Source organism: Macrotis lagotis, chromosome 2 (genome assembly GCF_037893015.1).
Source record: "Macrotis lagotis isolate mMagLag1 chromosome 2, bilby.v1.9.chrom.fasta, whole genome shotgun sequence".
NCBI lineage: Eukaryota > Metazoa > Chordata > Mammalia > Peramelemorphia > Peramelidae > Macrotis > Macrotis lagotis.
This window is the reverse complement of record NC_133659.1, coordinates 310,590,692-310,615,311: the sequence shown is the minus strand read 5'-3', so window position 1 is coordinate 310,615,311 and position 24,620 is coordinate 310,590,692. Positions and strand designations below refer to the sequence as shown.

The 24,620-nt window shown below is 36.3% G+C and overlaps 1 protein-coding gene across 2 annotated transcripts in view; it reads left to right on the top strand.

Moving 5' to 3' along the window:
* Window positions 1-24,620, top strand: part of EEA1 (early endosome antigen 1) — a 125,600-nt gene that overhangs the window by 85,329 nt on the left and 15,651 nt on the right. For both annotated transcript variants that reach the window (XM_074226571.1, XM_074226570.1), the window contains 9 exons: window positions 357-470; window positions 1,404-1,559; window positions 4,519-4,658; window positions 6,437-6,767; window positions 8,219-8,311; window positions 8,529-8,720; window positions 12,384-12,566; window positions 22,614-22,799; window positions 23,719-23,850. In XM_074226571.1, the coding sequence (XP_074082672.1) occupies window positions 357-470; window positions 1,404-1,559; window positions 4,519-4,658; window positions 6,437-6,767; window positions 8,219-8,311; window positions 8,529-8,720; window positions 12,384-12,566; window positions 22,614-22,799; window positions 23,719-23,850 (1,527 nt within the window). The remainder of the gene's footprint in view (window positions 1-356; window positions 471-1,403; window positions 1,560-4,518; window positions 4,659-6,436; window positions 6,768-8,218; window positions 8,312-8,528; window positions 8,721-12,383; window positions 12,567-22,613; window positions 22,800-23,718; window positions 23,851-24,620) is intronic.

Below are 24,620 nucleotides of genomic sequence, written 5' to 3'. Positions count from 1 at the left end.
TGAAGTTCTTTCTCTTTGACCGGTCACCCCTCCCACCCCGGGGAACAGAGCCTTTCTGCTCTTTTCCAGGTTACCTTGAGTAGGAGAACTGCCTCTCTGGGTCCCTTTGTGGGTTCTGTCTCTGGAAAGTTTATTTACAGTCCTTAGTTTAGAAGTTTTATCATAGAACGCCTAAGACTGGATCCTTTAGTGTCGCCATCTTGGCTCCGCCCCCCAGTTTATTTGATTCTTAATCTAATAATTTCTGATATGATCTCAGGAGTTTCTCAGCAAGGAAGTTGTGATACGCATTGTCTTAGGTGGATTAAAAGCAAAATTTTGAATATGAATTAGTGATATTTTTTGTTTTATTTCAGATTAAAGCAAAAACTGAGCTATTGCTCTCAGCTGAAGCATCAAAAACTGCTCAAAGAGCAGATCTTCAGAATCACTTGGACAAAGCTCAGAATGCATTGCAAGATAAGCAACAGGTAAAAGAAGCTAAAATGACTTTATACCTTAAACTGATACTCATTGAAAAGATGACTTGGAAGAAACACATATTACATCTAGATGCGTGTTGACATGTAGTGAGGATTCAGAATATTTAATTATAGTATAAATTTAGCAATAACAGTTAATGCCACCAAAGTGCTCCACTCACCCTTCTAGCTTGGAGGCTATGCCAACAGGGACTATCCAACTAGAGAGCTTTTGACCTGGGCTCAGTGAAAGAACAGTTGTTGTCTGAAGACAACTAGTCTTAGTTTGATCTTATTAACAAAAAAATTTTCTTCATCTACAGCAACTCATATTGGCTGTCTATGAAGGCAGTAATTCTCTGACTTTTTGGTATCATGATGCCTTTACACTAAATAATTATTGGCCACTATCCCCCAAGCTTTTGTTTAGGTAGGTTTTTAGATAGATAGATATGCATAACTAGGCAAATAAGTAAATAAATAAATAATTAGATAAGGGGAGAGAGATTTGCCATGTGAGAAATTAACATGTTTTAGTATTAGCAAGAAAATAAATTTAACCTCATGGATTTCCAGGGGTGCCCCAAATGACACTTTGAGAAATACTGCATCAAAGGCTAGAGGTGTTGTGATCCACACTGAAGAAAGCCTCTGTCCTTAAATATTAAACTATACTTTATTCTCCTTAGCTTAATAATTGTAACTCCTAAAGTAATTTTGAGAGTGAACTCTGACCACAAGCTTATTACCAGAAGGAATGTCACAAGTTATATGTTTTTGCAGCCCACAGCACCTCAGGTAGATGAAAAAGTGGAGGGGGGGGGATCTATGATCTGGGTTGGTGTCCTTCCTTTTCTTAAATCATGGAACTTGGAAGTGATTTAAACCTTGGAACAAAAGTAGGTTAGTCTGAATGAAATTCTTAAATTTTCTCCTTTATAGGAGTTAAATAAAATCAGTAATCAGTTGGATGAAGTCACTACCCAGCTACATGATAAGCAAGACCACTGTACGCAACTGGAAGCCTTCATTAAGGAATTCAAAGAGAAACAGCTCTCTTATGAACAGAGAGATGAAGAATTAGAGGGACAAGTGAAGGTTTGTAATAAAACAATTGTGTAAAAGTTTGTAAACTTGTAAAAATTTATTATTATAAAGCATTTTCTTATCAGAATTTTTTTGTTATAAAACTCCTCTTACTCTAACTTAAACATTTTAATCTAAAGTTCCATTTTATGGAAATTAGTAGTGTTAATAATTATCTTGAAGTGCTAAGACTTCATGAGTCTTCAAAGAAAGACAAGATTTTTCCTGATTATCCTGCAAGTTAGCAGAGTCTTCCCGGAGCTTTCCATTTAATCAATATATTATGGTGATTGATGTCAGCCTTTAGGGAGCTCTCCAGTGAAGTGTCCCATAAAGTCAGATATTTATATAACAGTTTTATTTCAAGTTTGGATGGTGGTCTTAGATTTTCAGATGATAGCTGGGAGGGATAGCTACCATGTCAGAATATAGACTGAAAGAACCACAAACTCTTTATAGATTAAAATAACGAATGAACCAAACATTAAATAAGATATGGATAAGTAGAAAGTTCTTAAGTCGGGCTCAAAACTAAGCTACTTAAGTTTGCACCAGAAATGTATAGTGAGACAACAGTTGATTTGACTTGGTTTTAAGTTTAATATGAATTAACAGTGTGTGATTTTTTGCAACGAAGGAAGACATTCTGGGCTGCCTTAAAGAGGCAGTCTACAGATGGTGGTCTGGACCAAAGGTTTATCTTGCAGAGGACTAAATGAAAATCCATTAGTTGAGTTGTATCAAGGAACTACATACTGCATCCAGTTTCGGGGTTTCGTTTTTGGAAAGGAAAAACCTGCATGCTAGGAGTGCTTTAAAAGAAAGTGGCTAGGATGGTAGAGGGACTAGAAGTCATAGGTGACAAACTGGAGGGGGTTGAAGCTGGACAAGAGAAGTCAAGGTTCTGTTTGTTTCTGCAAGGCAGAGTCAGGTGCAAGATCAAAAAAGTGTATTTTTTTTAATCCTGTTGATGAGAACTAGCCCAGAGAGCAGATGCAATGGGCTTTTGTCATGAATAATAATGAGTACTGTCTCTGCTGGTCATTAGATAGAGGCTGTTTAAGCACTTAGAGAAAAGACATTCTGAGAAAAAAATGATTCTCAATCTTAAGATTCTATGAGGTTATAACTTCAACCAATGCACTCTCTAGAATCCAGTGATCCTAGGCAAATTAGCTAATTTTTTTACAGCCAATTTTTTAAAAAAAAAGATTAAGTTGTATAAAATAGTTTAAAAGTATTTTTCATTCCTGTGTATTTTAAACATAAATAATACATATCAAGTGATCCAAAAGCTTTAATGAAGTTTTAAGCTATTCAACATTAACAGTAGTTTAAGCAATTAAAACTGCCTAAGGTTTTTGGACACTGGTGGGGGGTGGGTCTAGTGTGTATGGGCACATATATCCAAGTTATCTCTCCTATTTAGCAAGTACAGATATGTCCTAATGTGTCTAGGTATTGGAAACAATATTTTCAGTAGTCTTATCGCTGTATACAGAAGGAGCTGAATTTTTAATAACATTATCTCAATAGTTCAAACAGATTAGCAACTGTTGGAATTAGAATTGATGACTAATTATAAGTGTGAAGCCATTTCTTTATTCTGAAGGATAATATTTCTCTATAATCTGGAATTTCTTTTTTTTTGGATTCTTTTTTTTTTCAAGGTTTTTTTTTTAAGTTTTTTTCAAGGCAATGGGGTTAAGTGGCTTGCCCAAGGCCATACAGCTAGGTAATTATTAAGTGTCTGATGTAGGGTTTGAACTCAGGTACTCCTGACTCCAGGGCCAGTGCTCTATCCACTGTGCCACCTAGTTAACCCTATTTCTTTTTTTTTAGAAAGATTTAATTTATTTTGAGTTTTACAATTTCCCCCCATTCTTGCTCCCCCCCAAAAAAAGTATTCTGTTAGTCTTTACATTGTTTCCATGGTATATATTGATCTCAGTTGAATGGGATAACAGAGAAATCATATCCTTAAGGAAGAAAAATAAAGTATAAGATAGTAAAATTACATAATAAGATAATGGTTTTTTTTTTTTTTTCTAATTTGAAGGTAATAGTCTTTGGTCTTTGTTCAAACTCCATAATTCTTTCTCTGGTTACAGATGGTATTCTCTCCATTGCAGATAACCCAGAATTGTCCCTGGTTGTTTCACTGATGGAATGAGCAAGTCCATCAAGATTGATCATCACTCCCATGTTGCTGTTAGGGTGGACAGTGTTTTTCTGGTTCTGCTCATTTCACTCAGCATCAGTTCATGCAGATCCTTCCAGGCTTCCCTGAATTCCCATCCTTCCTGGTTTCTAATAGAACAATAGTGTTCCATCACATACATATATCACAGTTTAAGCCTTTCCCCAATTGAAGGACACTCATTTAATTTCCAGTTCTTTGCCACCACAAACAGGGCTGCTATGAATATTTTTGTACAAGTGATATTTTTACCCTTTTTCATAATCTTTTCAGGGTATAGACCTAGTAGTGGTATTGCTGGATCAAAGGGTATGCACATTTTTGTTGCCCTTTGGGCACAATGGAATTTGATTTTCTTAAATTTTTTGATTTCCCTTAAAAAGGCAACATGGTAGAGTCAGGAAGACATCAGTTTCAGTTGTGTTTCTGAGATGTCCTGGCTGTGGGCTGTCCTGGCTGTCTCTTATGGTGCTCTAGGTACTGACTGAGGTTCTGCATCAGTGGAGGAATTTTTTACCCTAGGAGTTTTCCACACTGATGACAAAGTCTCACTCATTTCACCCATAAAATAATGGCATATAATTTTTTTTTTATTCTTCAGAATTCTTATCTATTCAGAATTTCTTATAATTTAAAGGAGTTTCATAGTTGTTTTTGAAGACTGGTTCAAAAAAGACAAAAATGTAAACTCTATGGAATAGGAAATTCTTTTAGGTTTCTCAATTAATTAAATTTAAATGGTCTCTAAAGTTGAACTTTTTTGTTTCATAGAAACTGGAGGCCGATATTCTTGAAGCTAAAGCAAGTAAGGAACAAATTTTACTAGATCTACAAGAGCAAAGGCAGCAGAATGCTGAGTTAAATCTCCGCACTGCAGAGCTGAATCAACAACTGGAAGCTGAAAGAGAAGTGTAAGCCAACACATTTCAAAGTGGATATTGTTTATTTTACTATTTTCCCAAAGGTTTCATATTGTTGACATTATTTCATATTTATTAAATGTTTACATTAAATGTGTTGAAACCGTGTATGGAAATGTTCATTTGAAATGGAAATTAAACCTATCATAATCCAGAAAAGCTATTTTGCGTCTTTTGGGTAGGGCAAGAAAAATATCAATTTGTATCAACTGGTATGGATTGTTTTTTTTTTTTTGTCATCTATCTAGTTAACCAGAGCAAATCAGTTGCCCAGAATTACTCACAAATTTGAATAAAAGAGTGTGGAGTTAATGAGAGAAGAAGCTGCTTAGGGCCTCAGCCCTGGGAAGGGGGCACCCCAGTAAGGGCAGTCTTCTTCTGGCAACAGCAGAAACTGCTGTGAATAATGGCTTGCCCTGGCAGGCATAGAGGACACATGGGCACCCTGGCTTTCCCTGGAGAAGCCCACTTGGCCCAGAATCTCAGAGCAAGCTCAATGTTTCTGTTGCATTTCCTTGGGTTGCCCCTCCTCTGGAGAAAATTTAAAGGACATATAAAGAAGCACATGTCCTTTTGACTCTTCAGTACAGCTTGGGAGCCATTCTAACTCTTTTAGCCAACTAGTAACAATTGTAGGAGTATAATGACCTTAACATCCTGTTATTAACTTTGAGAATTACTTTATCATTAGTGAAATTTAATATTTTTCCATTTCTAATCTTGTAAAAGCTCATCATCTTTGTTTTCCTGACTCTTCATGACAGAAAGAAAAATGAATTGCAATAATATGATCAGAGGGTAAAGCATTAGAAAATTTTAAGTTCTGTTATCCTTAAGCATGCTGCTTATATATCTTTCATCATAATGAGAATATTTTTATTATAAATTTTTTTAGAATTTATAATGATTATAAGGCACACTGAAAATACAGTGGAATCACACACACACACATGGAATTTGAGAATTGCAAGGGAGCTCAGTGGCCATCTAGTCCATGAAAGAAATTCCCAATGGAATGTGGTTGAGGAGGTAGAATTCAATTCCCCCAGTTCTGTAGTTTATGTGAACTCAAAGTGAATGATATTGAACAAGTCTTCGAGTATGAATAATTTTCTCTCTTTGGAAATTTAGTTGTTTTCTGTTGCTGAACCAGCCCAGTCTTAATCTACCTAGTTCATGTCATTTCATTAATGAGATGTTGAAAATGCTGCACATTTATTCATCTTTTGGCAAAGAATCTTTAAGAACTCTAAGTTCCAGAAAAAGAGTATTATATGTTATATTCCTGAGCTATTTCTGAAGTTCCCAAACAGGTTATTTGGAAAATACATTTTACTGCCCTTCTCCAGAAAGAAAACTTTCTTCACTTTTGTAGGCCTGAGCTAACTCAGGTGTTGTCAAAACCTGTTTATATGATGTGTTTCATGCTTTGCCATAAAAAGGAAAATAGCAAAACACCCCCAGTGTTGCTTAGGGGCTAGCAAGAGGGGAGATTTCCCTTCCAGGTGCATCATGGAAAGAGCATTGACTGCATGTCAGGAGACCTGGATCCTAGCTTTGTGACCTGGGGTGAGTCTTGCCACTTCCTTGAATCCCAGGATCATTTGTTCTCAAGTCCCTTCCAGCTCTGTTTTCCTATAAAATTATAGCATTAGATTAATTTCATTTATGAAATACAAAAGACAAAATTGTGGATAATATTTTCATATGCTGTGCTCATACTGACTTTTAAAAGTTTGTAACTTTTTTTTTTTTTATAAAACATTTAGCATCGCTAATGTCCAGTTGGATCTCCGGAAAAAATCAGATGCCCTTGAGCATGCAACACAGATGCTTTCCAAACACGAGAAAGAAAAAGCAGGCCTTAAACAAGAACTTCAGAAATTACATCAAGATGCTGAGGGTCAGCGGAAGGAATTGGATGGCAAGATTCAAGCAGCAGTGACAGATTTACAGCAAGTGAAGGTGGAGAGAGACAGTCTACTCAAAGAACTTTCCACAACCAAAGACAAATTATCTAAAACCTCAGAATCTTTGAAAGCTTCAAAGAATGAATTAGAAAAAGAAAAGCAGAGTGGAAAAATAGCTTCAGCAGAATTGGTTAGTTATGCCTGCTTTGTTTTTTTTTTCCCCTAGGGAATCATGTGTCTTTTATGTTTCATATAATTAGGGCATTTATTCAGAACTTATATTCTTTTATTTCCATTGAATTCCCTTTTGAGGGTCAGAGGTACAGGGAATAGAAGAGACTTAATTTTTTTCTTTGAAGGATTTTTATGGGGGGGGTGATGACTAATTTTTTTCTACATTTCAGACCACAGTAAGATGAAATAGATCTAAATAACAGCAGGAAAAATTTAAGTTAGATATACTAGTGAACTTTTTTTGATTGGTGGGAGATAAAACAATTTGAGAAATGCTAATAACAGTTCATTTTCAAAAATAAAAAAAGTCTTGAATAGATAATCATTTTTTGTAGAAGCAGGTGAGAAGCACTTTGTATTGGGGAAAAGATTGGGTTTAAATTCTCAGCATGCTCCTTATTTAGCATTGTAACCTCAGGCAAATGAGTTAACCTTCCTGACTCAGTTTACTCATTTGTAAATATGTCTGTGGACTAAATCAGGAGTGTCAGATTCAGCTGGGGGGGGGGGGCGGTGTGAGCAAAACCTCCTAGTGGTACAAAACCAGATTAAACTATAATTAGAAAATGTATAATAAAATAATGTAAGAATACACTGCAAAAATAGATTATGCCAATTTGAGGTTTCTTAAGATGGTATACTGCTATCCGTTTCTGTTTCAGTTGACCTCACTAGACTAGAGGACAGGTCCTTTTCACCTCTTAATATCTTTTGATTCTGAATTGAATTAAAAAACAAATCAGATGAGCTTTTGAGATGTGTTCTAGTTCCTTTTTCTATATTTTGGTTACTTAAAAAGAGCCCTTGTCCTGATTTCAAGAATGAACTCTGTTATCTACCTCTGACTTTTGCCATGTCCCTTCCCTTCTCTGCCTTATTTTTCTTATCTCAAATATTAGAGGTTTGTTTCTAGATTATCTCTTAAGATACCCTTTGATCCAGCAATACCATTACTGGGTCTATACCCTAAAGAGATTATGAAAAAAGTATAAAAATATTACTGGACTAGATGACTTTCCAAGGTCCATTCCAACTCGAAATCCTGTACCTGTTCTATGTTTCAGTGAGGTAGTTAGGCCACTTGGATAGACGACCTGCTGAGGCATCCTTGTGGCAGACCCCAAAGTGATAGGTACATAAAGTGATAAGTAAATGCTCCCTCTTATGCAGTTTTCCTTTTCATTGCAAGACAGGCTGTTCTTCATACCCTATTGTTGTGTGTGTGTGTGTGTGTGTATGTGTGTATGTGTGTATCAGTGTATATGTGTGCATCTGGATGTATGGACATGTGAGGGGGGGAAGTGTTACAATCCATTGAATGGGAAGGTAGTTTAATAATTTCCATCATAGACAACCTAAATCTTTTTTTTTAAATGCTCCATGGATAATATAGTTTTAATTTTACAGGAAAAGCTTTGCACGGAACTAAAACATCAAGTACAGACTGAATGTGTCATTAAGGAAAAAAGTGAAATGAAGAAAGTATTTGAAAAGGAGGAGGTAAGATTTTCTTCTTCCTATGATAGCAAGAATTATAAAAGGATGTAAATAAGGCCTTTGTATTTCCAAATTATTTTCAGCAGAGAAATTTAGAATACAGAATGACTTATTCAGATTTAAATGGTGAATGAGTTTAGTTTGTCTTATGTGTTGCATGTACATCAGTACATAAGTGTCCTGGATTATTTGGTCTGCTGATCTTGTCTTCCTTTCCTAGACTGCTCAGCAGTTGAAGTTGCATGCCAGTTCTGCAAAGGAACAAGTCCTGCATGTCCAAAATGACTCAAAAAAGGAAAAAGAGGAACAGCAACTTCAGGGAAAACTAAATTCACTAAAGCAGTTACTTGACCAGAGGAAGAAACAGACTGAAAATCTCCAAGAAGAAATAAAAACTACACTTTCCCAGAAGGTCTCATACCATATTCATTTGCTCTTCATGTAAAAATAATGTGTTTAGCTTGATAAAATAAGCAAATTGAATGATTTCCACATCTGTGAGCAATTCTTATGTAAATAAGGAATTTTCCAACATTAATGTTATATAGAAAGTTTGAATATTACAGCAAATATTTTGGAATGGAAATACATTTATTTATTTTTAGGGGCTTTTTTTTTTTTGGTTTGTTTGTTTTTTTGCAAGGCAAATGGGGGTTAAGTGGCTTGCCCAAGGCCACACAGCTAGGTCATTATTAAGTGTCTGAGACAGGATTTGAACCCAGGTACTCCTGACTCCAAGGCTGGTGCTTTATCCACTATGTCACCTAGCTGCCCCATGAATGGAAATACATTAAATATGATTGTGGAACCACATTCTCAGTGTGGGGCATTGGATGTTTATTTTTTCAATTATATTTAAAGATAACTTTCAACATTAATTTTTGTAAAGTTTCCTCTCTTCTACCCTTCCCTCACCCCCAGGATAGCAAGTAATCTGATATAGATTATATATGCTCAATCATGTTGCACACATTTTCATATTTGTCACACTGTGAAAGAAGAATCTGAATAAAGGGACAAACTGTGAGAAGAAAAAAGCAAAAATCATTTTAAAAAGTGAAAATGCTATGCTTTGATCTACATTCAGTATCCATAGTTCTTTCTCTGGATGTGGATGGAATTTTCTATCAGAAGTCTTTTAGAATTGTCTCTGATTGCTGTGTTGCTGAGTGGAGCTGAGTCTATCATAGTCCATGTCACTTGCTGGAGGCTACTTGCAGGCTCCTTGCTCTTGAATCCCTTGCCTCCCTGCCTTCATTTCTCCCCCTATCTTATTTTCTCACCTTCCTTATGTCTGGAGTCTATTCCTCTCCATGTCTACCTTTTGAAATTTTGCTTATTATTTCTAATTTGACAAAGGCTTCTCTAGCCACTGATCCCTAACTAGACTTAGTCTTCTTTTTCAGTGTACGCATATATTTATCCTAAAGCTCTTTGTCATTATTTATATTCCTCCAATCTTTTCTGTACTATATTTAAACCCTTACAGAGCAGGGATTGTTTATTTGACCTTTTCTTTTTCCCATAATTCTCTGTACACAATTGGTGCTTCATTGAACATTGAATTTAATTTCAGCTAAAGCAATATTAGATATTCCTAGTATGTTAGAAATTGAATTAAGAATTTTTAGAAAAGCATTCTTCTAAGTGGAAATATGAAAAAATTAGACCCATAAATGAAATAACATTTGGAAATGACTAGTGTCAGGTTTCATATAATTTAAAGAAACTTTTTCTATTTTAAGTGTAACTCTAAGGAACATTCATTCAGGATTTGTGATCTAATTTAAATTGATTTCTAAGCACTACTGCAGAATCTTTCTTTCCCCTCCTTTTTGTTCTTCTATATCTTCTATTGTTTGTATGTACTGAGAGCCATCTTCATTATAAAGATTTATTTGGGATCTTTCCTTGATTGAAATTCTCTGTGCTTTGGTGATGTAGCTATTTTTATTTATGCAAATATACTTTTTTAAGGGAAGATACTGAATTAACATTACTACTGCTTAGAAATAGATAGAATGTTTTATGTATTAAAAATTCACTAAGATGAAATCAAAATAAAACCACTTTATAGCATAAATGTGATTAATGATAAAAGACAGTATACTTATCAAAATCTGCTTTAATTTAGGTTTTGAATTATAGTTTTTTAAAAATTTAGCACAAATTGTTCTTTATATTTTTTCCCTCTTGATATATGACTGTAGCTCCACTGGTTATGTGTAAGAAAGATAATTTATTATCAGTTTTTTTTTTTCTTGAGACATTTCTTTCAAAACTTTGGCTAATGAGTATAATCTTGTTATTTAAGATAGTCTACTCCAGAATTTTTAGATTGAAGAGAATATTTATTGCTGTTAGCTCACATTTTTATCAGTGAATTGGATGTTGGAATAAATAGTATGTTCACCTTATTATAAATGATTTTGCCTGAGGTAGGGGAATAGCTAGCCTTTGCATAAAGAAATCCAATTTTAAAATGACCTTGGGAAATTAGAAAAGAAGTTTGGAACAGATAGGAATTCAATAAGGATAAGTGTAGATTTATCTACTTTGGGTAGGCAGATCTACTTTGGGAAGAAATAGATGCTTTTCAAAATATAGGAAATAACAAACCAGTGGTTTATCAGAAATATGGGTCCAAATTTGTAAAATGGACAACTTTATAATCCATAAAAACAAGTGTATAATATGGGGACTCTATTGTAATGCTGTCATTCTTTCTGATCCTCACTGCTTGGTGTCTCTATAGTTTTAGAGACTTTAAATGAAAAACTTGGAAGAAGGACTTGAGAACAAGATCAGGGAGAAAAGATCAGCGTCATCAAGCGTGATGAAGAAAATTAATTCCAAAATACAGTTTAACAGTAGTGTCTAAATACATGAATACTTTCAGGGAGTATACTACTGCTCTATAACTCTGAGTACCATATAAAAAGAGGACAGAGCTAAAGTATGGTATGAGTGAGGCAGGTCCCATCTACAAGTTTCATGATGGTGAATTAGGGAGCTTGTGTGAGTGTTGATGGCTTAAATTGTCATTTGCCTGAGATGATTTAAGTCAGGGTTTACTAATTCATGGGATCCATGAATAGGGTATCTGAACTCAGATGGAAAAAAAATTGCATCTTTATTTTCATTAACCTTTTATTTTCTTTATATTTACATGTATTTTATTTTATGCATTTAAAGATATTATAAGAAGGGACCCAAAGGCTTCACTATACTGCCAAAGAGAAGGTGTATATCTTGAGAGAAAAAAGTTAAAAATTCCTAATTTAAGTACCATTAATCTGAAAGTACTATCTAAAAAAATAAACCTTTCATAACATTTTCCATATTTTGACCCACAACATTATTTCAAATTAACTCTAGCTTCTACTCTGTAGCAGAGATAAATTTATTAGTCACTTATAGGAGATTGGTCTTTATATCTTTTTTTTTTTTTTTAAGGATTTTGCAAGACAAATGGGGTTAAGTGGCTTGCCCAAGGCCACACAGCTAGGTCATTATTAAGTGTCTGAGGCCAGATTTGAACTCAGATACTCCTGACTCCAGGCCCGGTGCTCTATCCACTATGCCACCTAGCCACCCCCATTAGTCTTTATATCTTAATCATAAATCAACTTGTTGGATCACTCAGAATCATAGTTGGCCAGTGATCTTTACAGAGGAAATTCAGGTCCAGAGAGGGTAGAGCGACTAACCTAGGATATAGAAGTAAGTTTAAATGGGAGGTTTTAAAATTGGATCCTCTGACTTCAGAGGCTACTATAACTTTACAAATTATTTATTCTCAAATATGAAAAAAACAGTTTATTTTTGAACTGGTTTTTTTATTTTTGATATTTTTGTTCATCACTTTAAAATAAGTAGGAAAAAAGATTTTTTGGTGTTTTTTTCATTGGTGTGATAAAATTATGGTCCAATCTGAAATTCTTTTTGGAAAGAAGTAGAATTTTGTAACACAAAGCTGCACTCTGTTATTTTCTTAAATCACTCAATAGAGTTCAACAATTTTGTTATTATTTTTCTGATTTGTATTTGTTAAGCCACTATTTATGTGTTTCAGACAGAGCTTGAGAATAAACTTAAGCATCAGATAACGCTGTCATCCCAGGACCTTGCAGCAGAGAGAGACAAACTCTCAGCATTGCAGAACACATATGAAAAGAGTCAGGAAAACCTCCAACAACTTCAGTCTGATTTGTATGGGAAAGAATCGGAGCTGCTGGCAACAAGGCAAGATCTCAAGGTACAGTAAATCTGTGAGGTGAATTCAATAGAGATTAGCTCATTAAACAAGCCTTCATCTTTTAAATAAAAATGCTAGGCACCGAGAGGAAGAAAATAGTCCTCCCTGTCATCTAGGAGCCTATGTTCTGTTGAGGAAAATAATATGTACTTTTAGAGTGAATCACAAAATATATGTATATAGAAAGTATTTGTGTGTGTGTGTGTGTGTGTGTGTTGTATGTAAACGTACCCTTTTGGATGGGGTACAATGAACAGTTGGGAGATCAGGAAGGGCTTTCTGTAGGATTGGACATTTGAACTGAATTTTAAAAGAAGCTAAGGGATTCCACCAAGACTTGAAGGGGCAGCATATTCCTTATGTATACAAGAGCCCAGAGATGGAAGATGGACCTTTTGTATGAGGAAGAGAGGGTAGACTAGTTTGGTTAGAATATATAGAGTGGAGTAAAATAGAAACCTGAAAAGATAGACTTGGGCCTCATTTTAAATGGCCAAACAGGATTTTAGAATTTATTCTTGAGGTAACAGAGAGTTACTGGAGTCTTTTGAACTGGGGAAAGACTTGGTCAGACCTCTATTTAGGCGCATCTGTGGCATGTGGTGAAGTTTGAGGAGACTTTAGGAGAGTATTGTAGTAATCCAAATAGAAGGGGATGAAGCATATAACTGGGGAAGGGAGCAGATGGCTGGGATGGATGTTTTGGAAGGAGAATCTACAAGACTTAGTAATTGATTCCATATGGCAGGGGAGAGTGTGGAAGAATGATCATTTCAAGATTTCAAACCTGGGTGACTGAAAGAAAAGTGGCACCTTTGGCAATAGGAAAATTTGGAAGAGAACGTTATATTTGGAGCAAAGATAATTGATTTAAAGTGGTTTTTCTTGTAACTGCATATCAATTTGTGCCTACTATGTGCAAAACATGTGAAGTGCAAGAGGAGAAATAAAACAACCAAGATATAGGCATCTCAAGACACTTAGAATTTTTTTATGGGAGAAAATACAAGCAAAAAATGTCACAATGATTCTGGAAGAAGTGTTGTACTATAAAAGTATACACAAATCCATTGTTTGTGTATGATTACAATTAATGATTAAATTTAGTTTTTCAGTAATGTTCATTAATGGCTAAAATTTTTTAAGACTAGAATGGCAGATCTATTATGTAATATGTTTATTTGTTGATTAAAGTAAGATCTATGTGATTTTTATTTATTTATTTTTATTTATTTAAGGTAATGGCATTGAGTGACTTGCCAAAGGTCATATACACAAGCAATTATGAAGTACCTGAGGCCAGATTTGAATCAGGTTCTTCTGACTCCAGGGCCAGTGCTCGATCCAATGTGCCAACTAGCTGCCACCCCCCCCCCCAACCGTGTGGTTTTTAGGTGAAACTCTTACATGATTATGGATCCCTTTTGGAAAATAAAAAATGCAAGGATAGTTCAGTGTTAGAACAACTATAAACCGTCACATTAATAACAAAGGAAACAAAACACAAAAGGTGATCTCAATTGTTTAACACCAAATTTCTATAAAAATACCAGTGATACTGACTGTCTCTTGACAGAAGTTTGACATTCAAAATCTATAGCAATTGATATTGTTTTTTAAGAGACAATTCCTAATTGACAGGTGGTGTTAAGATATACAATTTTCAGATTGCTCAACAATTTAGAATAGGTAAGTAGCTCTATAGTAGTAATTAGAAGTACATACCACAAAAACTACACCTAGTGTTTGTCAATTATTAGGGATACAAAGACAATGGAACAATCCCTGAGAGAATCTCTACCCTCAGGAATGATATGCAAAGAAATTCAGTGTAATTTCAGGGAGAGAATTGGTACTAGTAGCTGGAGAGATCAAGAAAAGTTTTATGTAGGAGGTGACTTCTGGGCTGAGCTTTGGAGGAAATGAAGGATTCTAAGGAACAGGGGAAGAAAAGTATTCCTGGCATGGGTACCACCAATGACAAGGCGGAGAAGTGGAAACTGGGATATTGTGTGTGAGGACCAGTGGGAAGGCTAATGGAGCTGAATTCTTAATGTTGATTAAGCATTGAAAGAAGATAATTTAACTAGGGAAATAAATGTAGAATAATTGGATTTGACTACTGTGATTGATGCCAGTAAATTTAGTTTTATTTGTCATCCACACCCAGATTATTGCCTGTAAATCTTGTTTAATAAATGGTTTATTGCAGTGATATAATAATGCCTTATTTTGACCATTGGAATATTGTTGATTGGTGTATAACCATCTGTCTCACCTTCCTTACCCCTGTGTAGATCCAGTTATTTTGTTCTATTGAAGTATGATCAAGCAAGTTTTTTTTATGATGTTCTCTGTGTCCAGGGACTTAGGATTCTCTTTTCAAATAAAATATTTATGATTTACAGGTGTGAGAATTCTGTATAATGTACTTGTCTTTGACCTTTGATTTTTTACTCCTGAGCCAAGTTTTCCCAACAGTTTTTCATTACTTTCTCTATTTTCACCTTTGCATTGAAATCATGAGAACTGATTCAGTTGATTTGGATACTCTTGTCATGCCCTTCTTAGAACTTCTCTGCTCCTTCTGCAACAAATGTTAGTATACATTATTCACACAGAGATTCTTGAAAATTCTTATCAAGTAACCTTCAACATAAACTAACAGAATGTCCCATGCAATGTGGACAGTTTTAAAATCCACTTCAATATGTCTTGGGCTCATGGCTCCAGAGCTGCCTTGGGAAGTTCAGAGACTTGTCCAAGTTCACACATGGGTAGTAAGACTCAGAGTCAGGCTCTTTCTCTTATCCTACACTGTTTCTACTATAATGTTTACCATGCTAAGATTAATCTGTGAACTGTCCTTCTATTTAATAGCAGCTTTTGTATTCTGATTTTGTTTATGTTATAAATGTCAAGATTGCTCTCACTGTTCTTTGAGAGGCATGTTTACCCATTGATCACTGGACAATACCTCACATGGAAAGTATTGATAGCTAAATTAATGTTTGTAGCTAATCGAAAAGCCATGATTCTTAGCACCCTCAGCTCCCCCTCTGCCATGTTGCCACCATCCTTGGCCACTTGAAGGGGCTACACAGTTCTGAGGGCCATTTTATATTGGAAGTATTTTATCTTTTAGCTTGCCATGGCCAAATCATTTATCATTAAGTAGCAGCCTGTGAGTGGGGAACTTCTCTAACCTTGGCTATGACAGTCCTTGGAAAAAATGTTGCCAGAACTATATTCAAATCATCACCAGTTTGGAAGAACTTGATTGAGCTCATTTTGTTGGCATAACTTTGAAAAGCATTATGAGGCACAGAAGAAGGTTTTGGGAGTTAACTCCCAAAATATCTTATACAAATTGTTTTGGACTAAAACAGTAATAATAGACCAGAAATATTGTACTTGGAAAAAAAAAGATCAGTGATGGAACTTATTGATGCAAATGCTTCATCTGATAAGGAACACTTTTACTGAAAAGTAAACCTTGATTATAGTCTTTTCCTTAGGCCTTACTGGGGGGAGGGAGGCTGATTTCTGGAGGGCTCTGGTGGTCCTACCAATCCAGGAATGTTTCAGTCATGGCTCAATAATGGCCTGTGTGTCTCATCTTAGGATCAGACAAGCTAAGTGGAGAAAGGCTCATTCCTGGGTTATGTAAATACCATCTTTGCAAGCCTAAAGGAGCATCCATTCTTTGTGGATGGAGGGAGAAACTCACATTACTGAATTTATGGATCCTTTACAGAAGTCTCATTTGATTTTCATAACAATCCCAGGAGGGATGTGCTATTATTATTCCCATTTTACTGAAGAGGAAACTGAGGCAAAGCTTAAGTGACTTGCCCAGGATCACACAATAGGTGTGGAAGACTGGATTTGAACTCAGGTCTTTGTGACTTCAGACTTGGCATCTCCATGGTTGATACTTCATTGTCATTTTGCATGACTTAGTTGCTCATTCTTTGGAATCCTTATAGCTCCATAATTTTTTTAAAAAATTTATTTTTGTTTTGTTTTTTTGGGGGGGGGTTGGCAAGGAAAATGGGGTTAAGTGGCTTGCCCAAGGTCACACAACTAGGTAATTATTAAGTGTCTGAGACTGGATTTGAACCCAGGTACTTTTGACTCCAGGGCCAGTGCTCTATCCACTGCGCCACCTAGTCGCCCATAGCTCCATAATTTGACAGCATTTCAGAGATAATGCTTCTAAATACTTGTTACCAGGACCAGGAAATTTCTATTATAGTTGTAAATTTAGTTTTATACTAGGATGTTCTATGATTTAAGTCAGACATCTGAGCTCTAATATTTTATGAGAATTCAAATGGCTTTTTATAAATGTTCAGTGTCAAAATCATGGACACAAACAGAAAAGACCCTCTCTTTTTTCATATTTCTACAGAAGTCTTGTAAAAGTAAATATAACCCCTATACACAAAAAAGAGAAATTTCAAGAGAAATAAAGTGAGAGAGAAAAAAAGTGTGCTTCAGTCTGTATTCAGAGACCATGAATTCTGTCTTTGGGAATGGATCTCATTCTTTATCATAAGTCCATGAGAGAAATTGTTTCAATATTTTTTTCCACAGCTACTAGTACTAGCTGTATTTCCCTCCATCCTATTCTTCCCTACGCCTGTTTATTCTTTTCTCTCTCCTTTCACCCTGTCCCTTCACAGAAATGTGTTGTATCTGACTACCTTTTCCCATCATCTTCCCTCTCTTCTATCTTCTATACCACCCTCCTCTCCTATTTTCCTCTAGGGTAAGATAGATTTCTATACCCAATTGAGTATGTATGTTATTCCCTCTCTGAGCCACTGCCTATGAGAGTGAAGGCTCACTCATTCCCCCTCACCCTCCCCCCCTTCCACTCCATTTCAAAAGCTTTTTCTTGTCTTTTTTATGTAAAATAACTCATTATACCTCTCCTTTTCCTTTCTCCCAGTTCATGCCTTTTTTCCCCATTAACTACATCTTTATAATACACCAAATCTTCATATTCAGCTCCCTCCTGTGCCTTGTCTATATTTGCTCCTTCTAACTACCCTAATAAATGAAGAAGTTTATATGAGTATCAGTATCTTCTTCCCCTGCAGGCATACAAGTAGTTCAGCATCATTAAATCCTTCATAATGAGCCCTTCCCGTCCACCCTCTCTATGATTCACCTGAGTCCAGTTCTTGGAGATCAAACTTTCTGTTCAGCTCTGGTCATTTCATCAGGAAAGTTTGAAAGTCCTCTACTTTGGGGCAGCTAGGTGACACAGTGGATAGAGCACTGGTTCTGGAGTTAGGAGGATCTGAGTTCAAAATAGACTTCAGACTCTTAATAATTGCCCAGTTGTGTGACCTTGGGCAAGTCACTTAAACCTATTGCCTTAAATAAAATTTTTTTTAAAAACCCTACTTCATTGAATGTCCATCTGTTACCCTGAAAGAATATATTCAGTTTTGCTGGGTAGTTGATTCTCAGTTGTAATCCAAGATCTGTCTTCCGAAATATCATATTCCAAGTCTTATAAGCCATTAATGTAGAAGCTACTAAATCTTCTCTTATCCTGACTGTAGCTCTACAATATTTGAATTGTTTCTTTCTGACTGCTTGTAATATTTTCTCTTTGACTTGGGAGTTCTGGAATTTGGCTATAATATTTCTGGCAGTTTTCATTTTGGGATCTCAGGAAGTGATTGGTGGATTCTCTCAATTTCTATTTTACCCTCTGCTTCTAGGATCTCAGGGCAATTTTCCTGGAGAATTTCTTGAAAAATCTAGTTTTCCAAGTCTGCTGTTTTTCCTATGAGATAGTTCATCTTATTTTAGTTTATTCATTCCTTTGGTTTTGCTTTATTGTTTCTTGATTTATCACAGTCATATCAATTTCCCTTAGTTCCATTCTACATTTGAAGGAATTACTTTCTTTAGAGAGTTTTTTTAAATCTCCTTTTCCATCTGGCCAATTCTGCTTTTTCCCAGTCTGTGAACTGATTTTAAGGTGGGTCTTGCTTAAGGTGGGGCTATGCTCCCAGGTGGAGGATGCACTATGCCAAGCTTTTGAGGGTCTTAGCGAACCTCCAGGGCCTCCTTTCCTCCAGTGTCTTCTGAGAGACTCTGACCACTCTTCTGGCCTGTGCTCTGGTCTGAGGATAATCATAAGCACTCCCCTCTGCTCTGGAGCCATCTGGGGGGGGGTCCCTGCTCCTCTGTAGTGGTATGCCCCCTGGGTCCCCCCCACCCCCACCCCACTGTGACCTGGATCTGAGTGTGGACAAAGTAACAGAGTTTTGCTTTAGGACTAGAAGAGAGTCCTCTGAAGTCTCCCCCAACCCCTCCTACCACCTGTGGACTAAGCACTCTGGAAGCAGCTGCCAGGTAATTCCTAGACCAGCTTCTGATCCCCAGGGGTCGGGTCTGCGCTGATGCTTGCTCTGGATTGGGCTCTGCACTCACTCTGGTGTGGCAGACCTTTTCTGCTGCCCTCCCAGGTTGTCCCTGGCAATCACTGGACTGATAGGTCCAGCTGCTTTGGACCCAGGTGCCCCCAGAGACCCAGGTGCCCCACAGGCTCTTCCTGAATGCTGATCCAGTTTACTGTGACCCAGGCTGTGCTGCCATCCTTTCCAACCCTGGTGTAACAGACCTTTCCTGCAGATCTTCCAAGTGTCTTGGACTGGGAAATTGTTTCACTCAGTCTTTCTGTGGGTTCCACTACTCTAGAGATTGGTTACAGTCATTATTCAGAGGTATATTTGGAGTGGTCTGCGGGGAGAACTGCCGGCATTTCCTGCTTGCACTCTGCCATCTTGGCTCTACCCCTCTACCCTATCTCTTAATGTATTATTATGATAAAGACTTTATTAGTGTATAAAATCCATGGAGTGAATTATGTAAGCTAATGATAATGATAGCTATACTTTATATGTTCTTTAAGGTTAGAAAGTGTTGTGGCATATACTGTCTCATTTATTTCCCTCAACAGTCTTTGAGGTAGGTGCTTATTATCATCTGTGTCATAGACAGCAAAACTGAGGTTGACAGACTTGAAATGATTTGCCTGGGGGTGATTCAGCTCATGGAGTCAGGAAGACCTCCGGCACTATCAGTGGTGTGTGAACCTGGGCAAGTCACATCACTTTTGTGGTGGAGGAAGTGGCCAGAAATTCCAGCGTTCTGGCCAAGTTAGCCCCATGGATACCATGGTCCAAGGGATGGCAAAGAGTCAGACACAACAGAAGAACATCTTTCAGCCACTGAGCCCAAGTTAAGATTCAGATTCAAGTCTGCCCATTTGTCCTCTGCTTTACATGTGAATGACATTTAAATGACATTGTAAAGTAATTGGAAGGCTTTTTGAGAAAGTTTAAGGTTGATAATTTGTCAAAGAAAAAAATGGTGAAGTGTAGATATTAGAATTGAGTCTGAGAGAAGCAAGCCGGCTGAAGTCAGATGATGCATTTCACAGAAAGTCCCCCACAGGGGAGCTCTTCTTGACTTCTCTCTGTTTGAAATGAGTGAGGTGGTGAGTGGTTGGGCAGATTGATGGGAGGGACTGACCAGCATAATCTCTGGGAGGCCTGGGGAAGGGTCAGAATTCAGCTGTGCTTTAGCACCACCTGCTGGAATGTTCAGGAAATCTGGAATGTCTTTTAGAATCCGTCCTTGGTGAAGGAAAAATAGAAATGAGCTCTCACTAAAAGCACTGCACTTTGATTATGTATGTGAGCAAGTGCAAAGAAAGGTAGCTGTGGGAGAATTATGAGACTCTGAGGACCATCTCTGTTCAGTTTCCTGCCATCAGACACTGAACAGCATGACTTAAGAAAAGAAGGGAAAACACCTTAACAAAAGTTTACTTTAAAATGTTAGGTTAGGTGTACTTTATGGGTGTTTTTTATAAAAATGAACAATTTGAGAGGATGATTTTTTATTTTAAAGAAATTACTGGGGCGGCTAGGTGGCGCAGTGGATAAAGCACCGGCCCTGGAGTCAGGAGTACCTGGGTTCAAATCCAGTCTCAGACACTTAATAATTACCTAGCTCTGTGGCCTTGGGCAAGCCACTTAACCCCATTTGCCTTGCAAAAAAAAAACAAACCTAAAAAGAAATTACTGGAAGAAAACAGACTAAACCGGTAATTTTATTTTTTTTTTTAGTTTTTATGCAAGGCAATAGGGTCAAGTGACTTGCCCAAGGCCACACAGCTAGGTAATTAGTAAGTGTCTGAGGCCGGATTTGAACTCAGGATCTTCTGACTCCAGGGCCGGTGCTCTATTCACTGTGCCACTTAGGTGCCCCTAATCAAGTAATTTTTAAATGACCTTAGTAATTTCCAAATTTAACCCAGAGATCATATGGATTTGCATCAGTTCTCCTATCTTGCAGTATTTCTTGGGATTCTTCATATTCTTTCCTCATTTACTGTGACATCATTTCCTTCAATAAGCATTTCATAAAACTCCTCCTGCATTAAGTGCTGGGGATGCAAGGCCCAAACAAAACAGTCTCTCGCCCTCGGTGACATTCTGTTCCAGTCAATGATGACTGTCCTCAATTGTAACATGAAGGGGTTGGGTGGGATGGTTTCTTAGGTCCCTTAGCTCCAGAACTAGAATTCTTTAACAATAATTTATTCAGCCATTTTTTTTGGCATAGGTACCCACATTTCTGTTTTTTTGCTACCAGAAAAAATTGTTTTTACAATTTTTTTTTGTCATAAATTATAAATGCTTTGCTATATGCAGGATCAGTCTTGCTGTCTTTAACTTCCATGATTTAGATTCCTAGCAGTAGAATCTTTGGGTCAAAGAGTATGAACAGTCAAAATGATTTTTTACATAATCCCACAATTGTTTTCACAGCATGATTGATCCAAATCCTCTCCAAACTATGTGCCTGTCTTTCTGTAACCTCTTCAGCATTGACCCATTTTCACTTTGTCATCTTTGCTAATTTGAGTGTTTACTAGAAATCTCACTATGCATTTCTCCTGTTAGTGATTTGGGTACAATCTTTAATATGATTGTTGATAGTTTTGCATTTCTGCTCTTGAAAATTATTTGTTCATTTCCTTTGATCAGCCTTATGAGAAATGGCTCTTGGTCTTGTATATTTATTGATTTATCTATTTATCTATCTATTTATTAGATTTTTTTCAAGGCAGTGTGGTTAAGTGGCTTGCCCAAGGCCACACATCTCAGTAATTATTAAGTGTCTGAGGTCGGATTTGAACCCAGGTACTCCTGACTTCAAGGCCAGTGCTCTATTCACTACACCACCTAGCCGCCCCTTGGTCTTGTATATTTATGTGCACTATATGTCCCAGTGTGACTTCATAACACTAAACCTTGGAACATTTTGTGACTGACATTAAGTACCTATCATTTCATACTCCTTATGCCAATAGGATTCTCAGCTAGAGGGCAATAGTCTGCCTAGTGCCAGGCCTAGTCTCTTTGGCAAGGAGAACCAGCTAGCACCCGGATCCTTAGCCAGATATTGAAAAGAATAATATTTTTTCCATCCTCTCCCTTCATCTTTTATTCGCCTGCTTTTTCTTCTTTTTTCTTTGTAACCTTGTATTGACTTATAGCCACCTCCTCCTTTTGTAAAAGTTTCTGTTATTTTTAAGGTTTATTCTAAGTCCTCCAGCATTAGCCTGAATCTCACAATTAAGTTCCTAAACTAGCCGTTAATATAATTTTATGATCGTTATTTCCTATGCTTTACCTTTGTCTCTCCAACATAATTTTAGATTCTTTGAGAACAAAGACTACTTCTATATTCCCCCAAAGCACTTCAGAGAGTCCTGAATATATTGAAGAGTGCTGAGTATATTGTCTAGTTAATTGTTTCCATAGATGAAATTTCTTTCATACATAAAACTTAAAAACTTAGTATTGCAGATCTCATTTTTGTTTTTATTGAGCAAGGCAACCTAATTGAGAATTCTTTCTCTTACATGTTTTGGTTTAAGTATAGTAGGAAGTATTTGTGTTTTTCAGTGTTTGTTAACTAGTGTTTATAATTTTTTTTTCTTAGTCTGTAGAAGAAAAACTCTCTCTGGCTCAGGAGGACTTGATTGCAAACCGGAATCAACTTGGAAATCAGAATAAAATGATTCAAGAACTTAAGACTTCCAAGACCTCTTTAGAGCAAGATGTATCCAAAAAAGAGCAGCAGTTGCAAGAGCAGAGCAAAACACTACAGTCTTTGCAAAAAGACAAGGTACCTCTTTTCTGTTTTTCTCCTAAAACTGGAGATTTGATGTTGAAAGGGATCCTTGAGGTTTTTAAGTTTCATCCAATGTAAGGATCCCTTTTACAGTAACAGCCTCCTGCATGTGAGAATGCTTAGCTAAGGGAAGGGAAACTTACTACCTAGGTCATTTTTGTATCATTCAGGTTTTCATTTTTCCTTATTTAAGCCCAAATCTACTTCCCTATAGCTTTCATCCATCCATCAACCTTCTGAAATTGATTGTGTGCTTGAGCATTTGTCCATTCTAAATCCCTCTCAATAATTGTACAGCTTTCACATGTATCAACTCCATCTCTTCTCCTCTCTAGGCTAAACATTCCTAATGTTTTTAGCTACCCCTCATACTTGATCTCTAACCCTTTGGGTTGCATATTCAAGATTAAAAAGGGATCCTGGAAACCATTCTGAACTGTGTTAGAAATCTCAGTTAAATATAAAGCTATTATTTTCTAGTAGGAAGTGCTATTGCAATTTTAATAAGGTAAATTATAAATGGGAAAATATCAACTTTTCCTTTTAATGGATTAGTCATTTTAAACCACCTTTATTTTTAGTTCTTTTCTTGGCAGAAAAATACATATTCTATCACACAAAATGAGAAGAAACCAACATTTTTGCTTTCATAATCAAAATAAAGACCTATCATCAAGTTATAGAGCTTAATGGAGATGTAAAAAGGAGAAGAGACATGTCTAATTTGGAAAGGTATTGCTTTAGGAAGGTCAGACAGCATTTTGTGATCAGCCTTTTATATTTTATTGACATAATTTTGAAGACTTAATGTTTCAGTTACCTCTAAGTTAAATAAATTTGTGAATAAGAAAAAATAAGTTTTAGGATTTGATTCTGAATTGACTAACTTTGCTATTAAATTTTTTTTCCCTAGTCACTAAAAGAAAAAGAATTAGCTAATGAGAAGTCCAAATTGCTGGAACTACAAGAAATTAAGGGTAGACAGGAAAAAGAAATTGGCAAATTGAGTGAAGAACTTGGATCATGTAAACAAGAAAGCCTGAAGGTGAGTTGGAATGTCTGTTTTCTGACTTGGCATGTCTTTGTGGACAAATACCAGGCTTGCCAAACTACCCTGACAATGCTCCTTAACTGATGTTTCTTTGAAATTAAAAGTTAAATGGGGAAATATAAGAATTATTGTGTGGTTTGGGTTTTTTTTTTTTTTTGAGACAAGAAAAATTATTAGATTTTCCAAGATAAATAAGAATTAAGAAAGCATTGACTTTGGAGTTGGAAGATATGGCCAAATCCTGCTTATTGACGTCATTTCCTTCACTTTGCTTTTCCCTAAAATGAGAGGACTTGACCAGATGTCCTCTCAAGGCCTCTTCTGGTTCTAAATCTGTGTGATCTCTTGAACCAATGGAAAAATCCTTGCTAGCATAGCACATCCTTTTGCTTTTGCCTATTTACTATATGTAACTTTAATTTATGACCACTTGGGTAAAAACATGGCATTCTTTTTAGATTACACTCTTGTTTTGATTTTGTTTAGAGTTGATGAAAGAATGTCATTTATAATCATTTGAAGGAAAAGATGAGATACTTGTGAAGTTGACTTCTGGATAACTGAAAAATATACATTTAGTAAGCCATTTCTGGATGATTTGTTTTAGACTGACCTTTTTTTCATTCCATCCAGCAGAAAATTGGAAATATCTTGCCTTAAGGACAACTACTTTGGATCATTATGCATAACCTTATAATTGTCTACCAAGTTTTTGTAACTTAGAAAAATATTTTTTCCTCTGATAAAGGCTGGGGGAGAAGGAT